This window comes from Ipomoea nil, unplaced genomic scaffold (assembly GCF_001879475.1).
Source record: "Ipomoea nil cultivar Tokyo-kokei standard unplaced genomic scaffold, Asagao_1.1 scaffold2159, whole genome shotgun sequence".
In the NCBI taxonomy this organism is placed as follows: Eukaryota; Viridiplantae; Streptophyta; class Magnoliopsida; order Solanales; family Convolvulaceae; genus Ipomoea; species Ipomoea nil.
Genome location: NW_017618587.1, coordinates 2,617,994 through 2,634,720, shown reverse-complemented (window position 1 = coordinate 2,634,720; position 16,727 = coordinate 2,617,994). Strand labels below are relative to the sequence as shown.

The following is a 16,727-nucleotide window of genomic DNA, read 5'->3' as shown; positions in this document are numbered from 1 at the left end:
CAAAAGATGCCTCTAATAAGATAATATTTTGTACTCCATCGCTTTAACTCGTGCCATACTTAAATGCCTTCCACGTGTTTGCATAGCTTTAGTTGGTAGGTGAATTGGATAGGCCCAGTGATGATATTGAACTGTGCATTGTATCAACATTAATATAATTTATGGGCACAAACAACTATAATTAATTTTAAACACTTATTTAACCAGTTTGGTTGGCGTGAGTGACCGTGCACTCTTATCCTTTAAGAGAGATTGAGAGTTTAAACCCCCTCTCGTATGGAAAATCCAAGCTGTCCAGCACTTTGTCCCTTAATTAGGCTGATCCGGTGCGAACGAGAATTAGTCCGAGTATGATACAGATTTAAAGGTGCCTCATGTAGTTATGGCATGCTAAGGATACCTCACTTTAAATTGACTCGATTTATCCTTTTATGAGCTTGCAACGGAGAATCCTGGATTATAAAAGAAATTTTGAAAAAAAAAATCACTTGAAGGAGAAGTTTTGCAACACCAATTATTGTGATGTATGGTTGTAGTTCAAAAAATAAAAAGTGGTATTTAGCTTATACATGGGATAAAGACATTGAGAAAGGGACTGACAGATAAGTGGCATTTTGTCTTTTTGCATAGTTGTAGTTGCCCCATAGGCTGGATAAGATCTTCCCCACTAAAGCAATCCTCAATGCAGGATAGATGATGCGAAACTGTCTCTCTTCTCTTTTTAACCATTCTTGTTAGGTCATTCAACCATGACCCCAATGCCAAATATAGATTACCTCAAGTAAAAATAGTGGGAATGTGGGATTGCAAATTTGACAGCAGTTAATGTTGGATATTATATTAAGGGTGCGTTTGGTTCGCACATGATCGAAATTGGAATAAGAATTGAATATTTAGGGTGTGTTTGGTTGACAGGTTTAATTATTAAGAATGAGTATCAAAGTCATTATTATTGTTTTGTTGACAGGTTTTGAGAACATTACTATGAGTTTTGATTATTCCCTTAATTGAAAAATTTATTTCCTAATAAATAAGAGTTTCATTCTATTATTACTCTTCATACATAATCAAACAGCAATATTGATAATCATTCACATCCCACCCTACTACCAAACATGCAAAATACTTTCACCAAAATATACTACAATTACCAAGCGTTTGATGCCTATTCCGATTCCGATCCCCATGTGCGAACCAAACACACCCTTAGTAATGATAATGAGTTTTGGTAAAAATATTTTGCATGTTTGGTAGTAGGGTGGAATTGTAATAATTACCAATATTGATGTTTGGTTGTGTATGACCCTATAATGGGAATAAAGGTTTACAAAATAGAAAAACAAAAAATTAAGACAATTGATCATAATATAATGACATCCAAAATATCAATATGAACCCAAAAAAAAAAAAAAAGTCAAAACAAATTTCTAAAAGTACTAATCCAAGTTTAAAAATTAGATTATTAATAAGATGAAATGATACCATTTTTTAATTAGGAAATGAGATTTGTAATTGAATATGTAATCAACTCACATAGTTGTGTTTTAAAAAGTTGTCAATCAAACACTAACTATGATTTTGATTCACATTCCTAGTGTGTAAACCCATGAACCAAACATATATACCCTAAATGTGTGTTTGAGAATTTCAAACATGTTACTAAATTTAGAGGGTATAACTAGTTGATAACATTAGCCGATTGTAGAAAGGTGTTTCGTAAATTAGTTGTTAGCTGATAGCTATTTGGTATAATTTCTTTTCTCAAAAAATTAATTGAAAAAGTTGTTTTGAACAGCTTTTTAAATTTTAGCATTTTGAAATTACAAAAAACTAATTAATTAAACACTTATATTAATTTTTAATAATGTCAAATAATTAATAGTAGTCAAATAAATCAAAATTGACTATAAGCTAATTATTTTATCAATCAGGGTCTTTAAGTTTAGAAAAAAATCTATTAAATGTTATTTACGGAGTAATATTTTAAAAATGATGAGAGAGAAAAATTAAAAGATAGTGTATAATCTTATCCCTAAAGTCATTAGTTATATGTATTGAACAAAATCTGGTTTCACATTTGACTTTGCTCTTCTGCCTTGGGTTCCTACTTGGAGTACTTGCTAGCCGTAAAGTGTCCTTGAACGCTCACCTTATCTATAATGCTTGGTCGGTAACGGCAAGATAAAATTCTACCAAAGAAGTAAGGCAATGCCAACATTAGAGTCATACCCATTGACTTGATGTTTCAACGAAGTGATTAGCCCTCTTTTTGGCCGGTTTTACCATTTCTACTTTGACATTGAAATTTGGAAAAGTTTTAAATTTTTGCCCCGAAAGACATAACTCGTGGATAGAACATAATTCTTAGAACAACCCCATCAGAGGAGAAATGGAGAAGAATTCACTTCTTTTGAGACCAAAATGCCATGGTGGAAGAGAGAGAACCAAGAGAGAGAAGAAGTGGGGAACACCTGATATGGTTGGGTTATTTCTCTTCCCAAGAAAAAGAAATTAATGAAGTTGTTGCAGTTGCTATACGCGTTTCACGCACAGCAACTGTCACGCCTGGCGCGCCTGACATGATTCATTAATTAATTTTTATTTATTTTTAAATTAATTTTGTTTTTTTTTTCTCTCCCCTCCCACATTCTCTTTCATAATCACTCTTACATTCTCCCAAACTGATGCGGATGCTCTTATACCTGAAAGGTTTATCCAGTATTCATCATCGGATATAATAACTTTAGTTTTCTTGTCACTCCAAACGTTATAAGGTTTTTAAATGCTTCTAGAAAGAAATGGGATTTTAATTTCAAAATTTTATCAAATATATTGATCAATGCCTTGAAGTAGATAGCATTCCCATCTGACTAGTCAGGTTGCTACCCATCACTGTCAAATATGAACATATGTAGTATAGTCAAGCTATTATGTTTATTTTTTTTTTTTCCTAATTTTTTGATGTATAATCATTTAAGTCAACTTCATTTTTTGTATAACATAATTAACATGCTTAATCTTTATAAGTTCAACTTTAATTTCTCATTTTTGTGTTTCAACCGTAATCACTGATGATTTATAACAATATTTTCGTTGATGAATATTTCACATTGTATGAAGTGAATACTTAAAATTTAATAAAAATCTCAAAGAATATACAAGAAAATATTATAAATGATTTTTAATGTTTGTATTAAGTTAAAAATAAGAATTTTGTTATTAATACCACATGTAAATATGGTGTATACTAAAAATAGAAAGTGGCAATAATTGCTGCATTTAATAAAATAAAATTGATTAAATTAACGCAATAAATACTCAAGCATACTAAATTAGGTTTGGCGGCTGTTAAATCTACCAATACTTATTGCGTGGACCGTGATGGTCCACACACTAAAAAGACTATGGCCCTGTTTGGTAAAACGGCTGTTAGCTGATAGCTGTTTGCTGTTAGTTGATTTGTGTTAATTAGAGGGTATAAATAGTTGATAATATTAGCTAATTGTAGAAAAGTGTTTGGTAAATTAGCTGTTAGCTGATAGCTGTTTGGTATAATTTCTTTTCTCAAAAAGCTAATTGAAAAAGTTGCTAGGAGTAGCTTTTTTAATTTTAGCCTTTTGGAGTTGCAAAAAGCTAATTAACCAAACGTTTATATTGATATTTTAACTAAATCAAACAATTAATAGTGGTCAAATAAGCCAAAATTGGCCTATAGGCCAATTTTTTACCAAACATGGCCAATATTTTGACAGGGCGTTTGGTTGGAAGTAAGGAATTAGGGTGAAAATGAATTACAATTCGGTAGGAAAAGAATAAGATGTGAATAAAATAGGAATTCAAATTACATTGTTTGGTAGGGATGAATAGAATTATTTGGTAAAGAATGAAAGAAATGACATAAAGACTAAAATGTCATTGTGTAATAATAATAGTAGTAATAATTAAGGGTACTTTTGTCATTTCATCCCTTTTTCCTTTTCCACAACCACCGAATTGCAATTCATAGGGGGTGCCCATGAATTGTAATTTAGCAAAAGGAGGGAATTGCAATTCCCTCCAACCAAACGGCATAATTTTGGCTTCCACTGAATTGCAATTCAACTACAGTCAAATTACGCCCAACCAAACAGGCCATGAGTTTTTTCACGCGACCTTATACATTTTTATAACTCATAAGATACATTATTCTAAGGTGTAAATTATTCTAACTTATAAATTAAAATATATTTTTTTATTCTAGAAATTTCATTATTCTAACACATATTATACATTATTCTACTCATAAAATTCAATAACGTCGTTTTGGACCGTGGTCCAGACATCTGTGGACCGTAAGTTGCCTAAATCTCCCTAGTACCTAGCGCCTTTATTCCAAATAATAATAATAATATGTGGCCAGGTTTCTGTATAAGACCCAACTGTTTCACACTGATCCCATCGCCGTTTGAGTAGCCGTCCCGAATTGAATGCTCAAATTCCGCCGTTAATGGCTTGTGTAGCATACATACATAATGTCTTGTATGTTCACATACAAAGTCTTCCCTACTTTAATAAAAATTGATTGAAACTGTTGATAAACTAGCAGCTTATAAAACTATACAATCAAAAAATTAATTTTTAAGTTTTAATTTCAAATTTAATAGTCTCGTACCGCTTCTACTATGAAGACAATGGGAAGAAGTAAATTACGGGATGTGTCTGTCATCAAATTATAATACATTATTTTCACAACAAAGTCAAATCATTTTTTAGTCCTTGGTAGAATTTGAACTTTACACGATGCGACGACCATCAAAGTAAAATTTATGAAAAGATTGACTTTTATAGGAAAAATGTTCAAATTAGCTACCAAACTACACACAAAAAGGGAATTGACCATCTAACTTTTTTATAAAAAATAAATAAATAAATAAATAAATAATAATAAATTTTTAATAGAATGACCGTTATATTAGCGGTGACTTGATGAACAAATCAAATTTGGTCAACTTACATACTTTTAGACAGTTTAGGCATCTAGTGCACTTTTTAAATTAAATGATCTAATTGCACTTTTGTGTATAATTCCGTGATTAATTTGATTTTTTTTTTTTTCATTTTGACATGGATATAACTAAATGTGAACTTACTTGATGTGAAATTTATAAACAATATAACTTGAAAGAAACAATCCTTACATTTTCGTACCAAACTTGAACAAATAAAAATGTAAGCCATTTAACCCAAAAGCTTGTGATAGTTAGTAAATGGTTCGTGTGTGTCATGATAAAAAATCTTGAATTAAAATTTTTCTCAATTTCAAATTAAACTTTATGATGGCAACTCATTCCAAATTCGTATCTCAGATTTCGAGACCTCGAGTTCAAACTATAAAATAAAAATAATAATAAAAAAAAATCTTTATTAAACTTAGTTAAATTTCAAATCAAACCAAATTTCAAACTCGTAATATTCAGACTTGAGACCTCTCGAACCACAACTATGCCGTTCAACCACAAGATCTTTGGCGACTCGAATCAATTCAATTATATTTCAAATACCAATGCGCAACCCACTACAGTGGTTAGTGGTTAGTCGTGGGCGTACTTATGCCGGGTCACATTCCACCAATCTGATTAAAAACAAAGATGCATCTCCACCGTCCATTCCGGGAGCACGTGGGCGGTCCGGATCCTCCCACCTAGCTCGTTATCATTGGCTTTCCAGCGCACCGAAGTCTCCTACTCCACCCTGATTGGCCCACGTCTCATTGCTATGGGCCCCATAACCCCATTATTTAATTCGCTTTTTATATATATAATAATAGAAAGATGGGCCTAAAATAAAATGTCGCCGTAAGACACTTGTAGCCTAGAAGTTCCCATACGCAGAGCCGTATAGCAGCAGCAAACATCTGAGGAGGAGAGAGGAAAAGAAAAAAAAACAAAAAATTCAAAAAAAAAAAAAAAAGGAGAAAAAAGAAAATCTAAAAGAAAAAAGGTAAAAATCAATGTATAAACAAATTTCTTCTAGCTTTCTGTTTTCGATGTAAATTTTCTGCTGAATACAGTAATATGCTTTCTGTTTATAGATAATTGGCCAATGATTAAGTTTGTTCTATGCTGTTAGCTTGATATTTCTGCACTGTCTTCGCTTCTGCTAAATTTTGGACGTTTTTCTTCAATTTTACGTCTTAGTTTTTGAGTTTTTTTTCGTGTTTTTGTTTTGTTTGGATTGTCGTCCGGTGGAGTTTTATCTGTCATGTAATTGTTGAAACTTGAAATCGCCTAATGTTTTAAGAGTTTTTTGTTTTTGGTTTTAGACTGGAAGGCTATGTATCTGCATGTATGAATTTTGCGTAGAGTTCGTATTCTGGAATTTGTGCGGGAGGAGGAAAATGTGAGATGGATGTTTGCAAATGAACTGAAATGGAGTAGAATTTGATATATTTTTTAAAAAATTTTATTGCTCCGTTTCGTATAGTATAATAATTGTATACGCATAGGCATACGTATGACTGAGTAGGCTTGGTGAGCATGCATGTATCTAGTAGATGTCTGCGTGTGGTGTATGTATAAATTATTTGTGTAAAGAGACGTTTTAGCAGAGAATTCAAGTATTAATCCGCCTTTGTTTTGTGATTGTGAAGATTGAAGAGTACAGTGTGAGGTTTGGAAATAAGCCTGGTGTGCTGTTATGTTAGGATAGTGAAATGGGGAGTAATTTGAACTTCGGTAATGAGCCGCCTGGAAGTGGTGGTGGGGGAAGGTTTCCGGGGAATTTTGGGCTAACAAGGCAGTCTTCAGTCTACTCATTAACTTTTGATGAGTTCCAGAGCAGTATGGGTGGGATTGGGAAGGATTTTGGGTCAATGAACATGGATGAGTTGCTGAAGAATATTTGGAGCGCAGAGGAGAATCAGACGACCATGGGATCCAGCAGTGGAGCACAAGAAGGGGGTGTGCCTGGGCCTGGGGGGTATCTGCAGAGACAAGGGTCCTTGACACTTCCAAGGACTCTGAGCCAGAAGACTGTTGATGAGGTCTGGAGGGATATGTCTAAGGTGTATGATATTGGGAAGGATGGAAGTGCTCCTCTTGGGAGCTCAAATATTCCTCAGAGGCAGCCGACGTTAGGGGAGATAACGCTTGAGGAGTTCTTGGTTAGAGCAGGAGTTGTGAGAGAGGAGGCACAGTTGGCTGGAAAGGCTGCTGCTGAGAGTGCTGCTCTTTTTGGCGATTTAACGCACACTCTGAATAATTCTGGACTTGGATTTGGATTTCAGCAAGCTGGACAGAACACGGGATTGATGGGTAGCAGGACCAATGAAAGTAGGAGTGTATTAGAAATCCAACCTGCTAGTATGCCACTGAATGTCAACCGCGCCAGATCTGCCCAGCCTCAGCTTGGGACAGCACACTTGCAGCAGCAACCACAGCAGAAACAACACCAGCAACCTCTATTCCCAAAGCAACCTGTTTTGCCATATGCTGTTCCCATGGCAATCCCAACAACTAGCCCATTAGGTAGTAATGGAATAAGGGGTGGGACTGTGGGAGCTTCTGATCCAGCGATGAATGGTAGTAATGCTGTAATGAATGGTGGTTTTGTTCAAAGCCCTGCATTGCATGGTGGTAGGATGGGTATGGTAGGTTTGGGGGCTGGAGGGGTTAGTGTTGCTACAGGATCCCCTGCTGTTTCGTCAGATGGGTTTGCAAAGAGTAACGGTGATACATCTTCCGTGTCACCAGTTCCTTTTGTGTTCAATGGCAGTCTGCGTGGCAGGAAATGTAGTGCGATTGAGAAGGTTGTTGAAAGAAGGCAGAGGAGAATGATCAAAAATAGAGAGTCAGCTGCAAGATCAAGGGCTCGGAAGCAGGTACTGTTACAAATTTTACAATATTCTCTACTTCAAAGCACCTTAATTTCATGCATAGACATACTCAGTTGATTGCTTCATCTTATTCACTTGTATTTTCCATAACAAATAGAAAGACGAGATTCAACTACTTGTCACTTTGTAAATTTTATGGTAGTTAATATAAGTTTTGCTTTTGTTATCTGTGACTTGGTGCATCTCCAAACTCCTCACATTTTTGGATACCTTGTGCAGCATGGGTGGTAATGTGTATGCTGTAACATGGCCTTGTGTGAATGGGTTTGAGTGGTTAAGATTCATGAGAAGTTTTAAGCTTCTGATTTGTAGGAAAAGGTAACATTGTACATGCTTTATGGACAGATGTCATTTTTCAAAAAGAGAAAAGCATCATGAATTGAAATTTTGCCAATACCATTCTTCAATAGTCTTCAAGACTGCAACAGGCCATAGTAACTAAGGCATTATTTTACATTGTTTGAATTGAAAAGAAATATGATCAAGAACTCGTTTTTGTAAATTTTGTGCATTTACTAAAGTTCTTTTTTTTTAATATTTACCAGGCTTACACCATGGAATTAGAAGCAGAAGTTGCAAAACTAAAAGAAGAAAACGAAGAACTACAGAAGAAACAGGTCAGTATTTTACCCTCGGTTTTGTTTTTGTTTTTGTTTTCGTTTTCTTCCCCTCAGTTCTCTCATGCATGGAGACATTAATTTCCCCTTTACTGACCTAACTGAAAATGTTCTTTTTGCTGCAGACTGAGATTATGGAAATGCAGAAAAATATGGTATGAACATGATTTACAGTCTTACACACTTTTAAAACCTGCCAGAGTTGTTATATTGTAGCATAAGTATAGTTGAAAAGTAAATTGCATCAATGTTAGAGCAACACCTGTTACATTGAAATCATTATAAGAGAAGATGTTTTGGGAAGATTAACTAGTTGAAATGAACATTAGTTTAAAGTAACGAAGAGATCTCTTTATAGTGTTTTCTAATATAGCATGCGTTTTTATGATACTGTGATCCTAGATGAACTAATTTCCCCAAACTCTTAAATGAAATAAGAAATTTGAGATTCTATAATTGTTTATAGTATAGTTCAGGGACTCATATTTATTTTCTTTCCAGTTGTGAATATTTACCAATGATATCCATCCTCATTCAAAAGATCATAGAAAATCTTCATCAGTAACACATTGTCTTTCTCATCCCACCACTTGCAATTCTGACACCCTGATATTTCCAGTGTCCAATACTCGAATGCCCCTATTGTGGGAAAGGAGATTTTCGTATTGTGCATGTGTTATGCAAGTCAAAATGGGTATTAAAAGTATTGTGTTTGGTGATTGCAGGCTCTAGAGATGATGAATAATATTCAACAAGGAGCTAAAAGGCGATGCCTTAGACGTACACAGACAGGTTTATGGTAAGAATGGGTTAGGCATAATGACCAAGATAGTATGTTGCTGCTCATATAGAAACAGAGCATTCTCACTGTAAATTAGATGATTAGATTGAGTTTTGAGATGTATTTTAAATTTTAATAGGCATCATCATGCACAAGTAGAGGCAGTAAAGTAGAATGTGTAGTTGATTATCAAACCTATACTCTTTCGTAGTGATTACGGTTTAGTTTTTCCTTATGTTGACAGGCTAAATAGTTACCAGCTTTTCTGGGTTTAGTTTTTCCTTATGTTGACAGGCTAAATAGTTACCAGCTTTTCTGGGTTTAGTTTTTCCTATGTTGACAGGCTAAATAGTTACCAGCTTTTCTGAGTTTAAAAGCATTCTCAAAAACTTGCTTAGCATCAGCAAGCACTCTTGATGTAGTTAGGTCAGCACATGGTTGCTGGGCTGTACAAGATGTTAACCAACAAAAACAGTTCATCTATATATTCAAATACAATCCCGATAATGGCTTTAAAGTCAATCCGATATAATGAACTTACACAACCTGATATGATACTGATTGGATACCGCTACGCATAATACAGCACAGAAAGACTACATTATACTAATCACAGACAAAAACAAACCAGCAATGCATGATACAATATAGAAATATTGAGAGTATTGCTATTCATGTTTACCGGTGTAACTCGAAAGCTACTTAGAGCTGCTGGCATTCTGTCCTTCGACCTGAAAGCATATCCTAATAAGGATAGCCAGGTGTGCATATATTGTCTTTCCATGAGATCATTTTTCTTCGGTCCCTACCTCGGAAAGATCTGGCAACAAGCTGACCACCGATAGGTTTGCACAGACCAACATCAATCACAGATGTACTCATTCTTTTCTCAGAGCAGGTTGCCCTGTCATCCACATAAAAGTCAAACAGCATACCAAGACAATGGACTTGATGAGCTAAGATGTTATTTTCTTGGTCTGGGGTAATTGTTTTCATTATGTGAACATTTACCTGCAGAACACATAATCAACTCGGTGTTATCTTATGGAAGAGAGCTATCCAAAATAATTGAAAATTTGAAATCAATGAATATCACAAGAAGTCAACAAGTAGCACTTGACCCAAAAAACAAAAAAAAAAAAAAAAACAAAAAAAAAAAAAACAAAAAAGGAACTCAATCTACAGAAGAAAACTAAAGTCCTAGGTTATTGGTAAGTGAAAGAAGGGTTAGAAACCCTCACAAACGCTGGTAAAAAAAATGTCTCACCTATATCCATTCAACCAGATAGTGAGAAAAAAACCAGGATAATACAACACAAGCAAAGCATATACTCACCACAGAATATTGCATCTGCACATATGCATCATGCTTGCTAAGATCTTGGACGGATTCTTTTTGTCTTACTTAAGATTAAAAATTCGGTGTGTTATTGTTTTGCAAGCTTTCCTATGGTGTCAATGGGTTAGAACCAGCCAGATAGAACAGGGCCAGGGCCGGGGCCGGGGTTGAAAGGGCAGTGTTAAGCTTTAGTTTCTCTGATTAGTGAATAGATATGTTGAAAAAATAACCACTTTACATTACGCAGCACACAGCTATATTTATTACCAAAGTTTAAGGTTGCTTACCTCTGCCTCCATGGCACGGAGTTCATTATACCACTCAGAGTAATCTACCTCGCAATAGCTCTCTTCATGATGTGAAGCATAAAGTCTCAGTCTAAGAAGAGGTGGCCTAAGAGGATACTCCTTGCTAATTTTAACCTGCCACAAGAATTGCCCAAAATTTAAGCCAACAAATGAAAAGGAAAAACTAAAACACAATATTTGTAAGATTCTACCTGGGCTTCTAATCTCATGGTCTTTTCACCATCATGAGTCTTTCTAGTTAAGACAAGAATATAGTCCTCAACCCTGCAATCAGCCCATGACTTGTCATCTACATAAGGCACTGTACTTCCAGGCATGTTATCAGTGTCCTGTTCAACTTGAGCTGGTTCATCCAGTTCACTATCATATTCCATTATAAGGTCCACATCCTCCTCGTGTTTCTTAAAACTTGGAGACTTCCCCTTGTTAAGGGGAGATATGGCACACTTTGAAATGAAACCAAGCTTTCTGGAACGATCAGAATTAGTTCCTTTAGTTGGTGTGGGATTAGCATCACTTACTCCAGCAGTGGCCAAAGTTAAGGACGGAAGTTCCCCATCCTCTCTTGTGTTTTCAACCTCTTCCTTTGAAGTATCAGATCTTACCTCCATTGTAACATCAGGACCCTGGACCTTTTCTGCATCCACAGCAGGAACTGACGATGCTTCATTGCATGCTGAACCAAGAGATGACCAGCCATGCAAACTGCAACGAGGGTTATGTGAGGTCCATGGCACACTTTTACAGGCGAGAACTGGCCATTCCAACTTCATTAGAGAATCAAACTGCTCCCTGTAAGTCAGTTGAATATAACTTTAAATATTCTACAAATATTCCACTAGATCTACTTGAGATCCTTGAGTGCCAACTGAATGAGAGAACAAAATGTTAGAAATGAAAACCCGCGTAGCCTCAATTTAAAAACTATTAGACAGGAGACATTTTATGACTTTGAACAAAAAGGACTGTAAAAAACAAAAACATATGATGAAACTGCCAGAGAAATCAAAACACTTAATAGGGTACTTTCTAATTTCAGTTTCACAACATATTCCACAAACTGGTGAAAAAAGCATATGAGACCACCTAATTTCAACAACAAATCTGCCTCTTCTTAGCTATTTATATAATTAGGATCCATGATTCTAAACATACAGTGCAGTGACTCACGCAAGAGCCAGCCGAGCCTTTTTTCTAGCACGAATTCTTTGCACAACTGTTTGCAATCGATTCTGCTGACGATACAGTGACAGACCAGATATAACAGTAGACTGCTTAGCTGTTTCTTCATTTGAGCTTTCAGAGCCACCTAGCAATGGTGACACCTCTGGCAAAAAATCAATCCCTGCAAGATGCTGGGCCCACTTGTAAGGCCGCAAAGTTCTTGTTTCATCAAATTCAACTGCATTGCCAATCATTTTGGCTGACTGTGGAATACACAAGAAAAATTTTAAGTGTTAAGGAAATGACAAAAAGTCATGAAATTAAAGGTACTTTGAACATCTCAAGAAGAAACCTGATGAGGAAGCTCTAGGCCAGTATCATCAGGAAACAAATTGCATAAAATGTCATTGCCCATATCCTCTTGTGAACCATCCACTCCAACACATACCACATTCAACTTCATCAAGTATTCAAATTTAAGAGTTACAAGTTTTATGGCTGTTGAATAAGGAGTCTCATCATCATGAACATGAAGGACGACTTTAAGAGGGTGCGCTTGATATATTCCTGAGTGGTCTAAACTATCCTTGCTTGGAACCTTCCTAGGACGTTTTCTTCTCCTTTGCCCATCATCTTCCTCGTCAGGCACATCCTCATCTAACTTGGAACTATCTACACTGGTAGTCTTAGCTGCAAAACAAACAATCCAATAGAACTTAAACTAAGTAGAAGAACTAGCCCATCTGATATATATTACATACAACTAAATAGGGAAGAAACTAACTCTAAAAAAATAAATATAAACAAAAAATCCAAGGGATGTTTCCCATATATGCATTTGACAAATAAACCACCATAATCACTTATGAAATTTATATTTACCAGTGTCTTTAGTTGCTTGCTGGCGGGCAACAGCTTGAGCATCTTTCACACTCCCAATAATCTCCATCTCTATATTCTCTTCAAAGGCTTCTTTCTGGGCCAGTAACTGTGAATATATAACATAGAGAGGCGGGGGAAGCAATTCTGCAGAATGCAGTTGCTTTAATTTCTTTGTGTGCTGAACTCCTAGTTGATTCTGAACTGGCAAGGATGCTTTCTTAAGTGACTTCAGATGTGATGGGAGGCTCAACAAGAATTTTTTTCTGTTAGCTATGATCCCCTGAAGTGTCTTCTTTTGCTGTTCCAGTTTCTCACGCAGTTCACATAGTTCTTTGCGCTGGCACATCAAATAGTTAAGCACTCTTAAGTCATAATTCATAATTCATAATTCATAATTCAGCTTTGAATTACCATCAATGGCAATTCATCCAAAATCTAGGTACCTTCAAAAGTTGCCAGCTCCAATGTCTAATAGCATAACAGAAGTTTAACCAGGAAGAGATTCAAAAATTTTATGAAGTGGACAGACAGGGGCATGGTTTACCTGGTGTAGTTCATAGTTGAGTCTCTTGAGCATCAAATTGTGTGTACTGTCATTTGATATCACAGAACTTTTAATCTCCTCTGGTGCATCTCTAAAGAACTCTTCCTCAGGAACAAGTTCAATATCAGGATACTTTGACTTGAAATCTTTGCAAGCTTTTATAGCTTTCAAATAGTGACTTTTTTCATACATTAAGTTGTGAAGCTGCAGTGTTGTGAAGTCCACTGGTGCTTTTGCACGCTCTGTTTCTGCTTTTATTCGATCTTCCTCAAGCAATATGGAACGGTTTGCCTGTAAGATACAGAGTAATACATATGCAAAAAAGTCAGCCGACTGGCTTTGATTGAGGCAAACGTTTAATGGCTTTGTAAGCTAAAAGCTAGACCACAATTTAGAAGCAATGACATAAATTCATGCATGGAAGAAACTTTTAATACAAACACACACATTACCATTCTCTACAATAGAAACAAATTCAACTAGGTCAACAGATTATACCAGAAACACCTTTCATAATTGTTCAACATACTTACATAGAAACCTAATTACCACTTAAAATTAAATTTAATCACTAAATTTCAATCACTTGTGGTATCAACCGTCCACTGTCCTCAATTTTCACTTTGAGCCATCCATTTTTATAGAATAAATAAATTAATGAGCCACGCCATATTAGAATCGACATAGACACAGCTTTAGCTAAGTAATATACCTACTTCACCATAACTCAAAGAAGCATATACAAAAGAAATGCGAAATGCGAAGGGCGAAAGTGACCTGGCGGAGAGTAACGAAGTTGAGAAAAATCTGAGTCGCGAGCTCTCGGAGCTCGGATTTTTGCGTGCCTTCCTTCTTCACTGAGAGCATCTTTGAAACGATCTCCTCCACCGAAGCTTTGCTCTGCCGAAGAACTTCGTACGGAGACTTCTCCGGCTTCCGCTCCGGCAGTATTTCGCCTGGCTCGCCCATCGTAGTGTCCATCTTCTCCGACGGCGCAGCTCTCTCGCCGCCTCGATCTCCTCCTCCTCCTCCTCCTTCGAGACCTGAGAATCTTAAGCACTTCAAATCGACAGCTGCTCTAGTGCTCTCTATATTTTTTTTCACTTTCCCCTCATTTTCAATGAATATACTTTGCATCCCCAAGCCCATACCGTATTAGAAACTTGGGTTGGGCTCTGCGAAATATTTGGGCCGAATTATTTGACTATAATTTTACCTATTCATGTATAAGACTGCTTCGTTAGGCTTACCATATGTAAGCCTAGTTACTCAAGTCTTTGACATTACCATTACATTTGTAGACCATAGCCCAAAACGACAGACATTATAGTTTATCTAAATTGACACTGTCTTATTAAATTGAAATGAAACAGTAATTATGTTAAAATCAAACTGTAGTGTATATAAAATAAAATTGAATAATAATTTTACATATTTGAGTGTATATTATCCACCAAAATTGTAATTATATCAAAATAATAATATAATTGTGTTGAAATAAAACTGCAGTGAATATGGGAAATTCTATTCACACCCCCCTTTTTACTATTTGCACCACCTATATAATAGGTCAAACCACTTTATAGGTGGTGCTAACTAAAAAAATGCTATTTACACCCCATCATTTAATGTGGTCAAAAGTCTAATATTTATTTTATATTTATTTTTATTTTACAATCAAATTATTAATTAAAAAAAAAAAACAAAAAGTCCCGTCACCTTCTCCGGTGAGAAGGCAGCCCAGTGGGTCGCCTTCTCACCGGAGAAGGCGACCCAGGCAGATTGCCTTCTCACCGGAGAAGGCAACCCAGGTAGAAATCTGCCTGGGTCGCCTTCTCCGGCGAGAAGGCGACCCACTGGGCTGCCTTCTCACCGGAGAAGGTGAGTATTTTTTTTTTATAAATAAATTAAATTTTAAATTATCAAAGTATTAAATGCAAGTTTGACATGGTGGTGCAAATAGCATTTTGACCACCCATTAAGCTATTTGCACCACCTATGTATTTATTGTAAGTTTTTAACTTTTTATATTTTCAATGCACTTTTTATCCCATTTTAGTCAAAGGGGGTGCAAATAGCAACACCCAATAGGTCAAACCACTTTATAGGTGGTGCTAACTAAAAAATGCTATTTACACCCCATCATTTAATGTGGTCAAAAGTCTAATATTTATTTTATATTTATTTTTATTTTACAATCAAATTATTAATTTAAAAAAAAAAAAAAAAAAAACCCAAACTTGTCGTCACCTTCTCCGGTGAGAAGGCAGGGACTGCCTTCTCCGGGGAGAAGGCAACTGGGCTGCCTTCTCCGTTGAGAAGGCAACCCAGTGGGTCGCCTTCTCACCAGAGAAGGCGACCCAGGTAGAAACTACCTGTGTTGCCTTCTCCGGTGAGAAGGCAGTCACTGCCTTCTCACCGGAGAAGGTGACGGGACTTTTAGTTTTTTTTTTTTTTTTTTTTAATGTCTAATTTAAGTTTTTATTTTCAATAAAAAAAAATTTTGTTTCTATTTTCAATGAATCTTTTTCTTCAATATATTTTTTAAATTTTCTATTTTCAATACTTGTTTTTGTTTGTGGTTTAATTTTTAAATAAAATAATAATAATTAATTTTATTATTTTAATATTCTTTAGAATTAAAATTTGTTGTATATTTTTTTTATCTTAATTATAAACATATAATAATATTAAATTTGAATCGCAAAAAATGTAAAAAACACTAACATCACAATAAAAAAACTAAAAAACAAATTCATTCAATTTCAATCTAATATAACATTTTTCCGAGTACAATTAGAGCGTACATGCTCATTGTAACTTTCAATCCGATTCATATATGGAGCAATCCATGCATTTGCACAATCATATCTAAAATAAGCCCATTGTGGAGCAATAGTAGGCATTGGGTACCCTCCTGTCAATGTTACCTTAACATAATGGTTGTTATTAACATAACCAAGGGCTATTGCTACATGCTCGTACCAAGGTGGGGGGCTAGATCGGAGTGGTAAATATGTTGTACTGCCGGCCATACTCAAAACATGCAGTATCACATTGTATCGGGAAGCAATTAGTACACCCATCTCCGGCATAGTCATCCAGTGCTCAACTGGTGCACACCGATCTTGTGCAAAAAAATTCAACATGTTATAGACATTATACCATCCTTGAGTTCCAAACATATTGGTATATTCCATCTTGTGAGACTCTAGTTCT

General features: G+C 35.6%; 2 protein-coding genes across 3 annotated transcripts; one reads left to right on the top strand and one right to left on the bottom strand.

Annotated features, from left to right (window-relative positions):
- The first annotated feature begins 6,054 nt into the window (after nt 1–6,054).
- LOC109149574 (ABSCISIC ACID-INSENSITIVE 5-like protein 5) lies at nt 6,055–9,514 on the top strand. 2 transcript variants are annotated; one of them, XM_019297404.1, is made up of 5 exons: nt 6,058–6,378; nt 6,629–7,858; nt 8,419–8,490; nt 8,616–8,645; nt 9,216–9,514. In XM_019297404.1, the coding sequence occupies exons 2-5, from the start codon at nt 6,692–6,694 to the stop codon at nt 9,291–9,293; spliced, it is 1,347 nt and encodes a 448-aa protein (XP_019152949.1). In that variant the 5' UTR covers nt 6,058–6,378; nt 6,629–6,691; the 3' UTR covers nt 9,294–9,514. The 2 variants fall into 2 exon arrangements, 1 of the variants encoding a protein (XP_019152949.1); XR_002048970.1 differs by lacking the exon at nt 9,216–9,514 and adding an exon at nt 8,093–8,191 and having other exon boundaries at nt 6,055–7,858; nt 8,616–8,635.
- Nucleotides 9,515–9,729: 215 nt separating this feature from the next.
- Nucleotides 9,730–14,648, bottom strand: LOC109149573 (THO complex subunit 5B-like). Its single transcript, XM_019297403.1, has 8 exons — nt 14,286–14,648; nt 13,509–13,799; nt 12,965–13,301; nt 12,435–12,772; nt 12,089–12,345; nt 11,110–11,710; nt 10,898–11,032; nt 9,730–10,282 (listed from the first exon to the last, which is right to left on the bottom strand). Exons 1-8 carry the CDS (start codon nt 14,643–14,645, stop codon nt 10,016–10,018), a joined length of 2,586 nt encoding a protein of 861 aa, XP_019152948.1. The 5' UTR covers nt 14,646–14,648; the 3' UTR covers nt 9,730–10,015.
- Nucleotides 14,649–16,727: the final 2,079 nt, after the last annotated feature.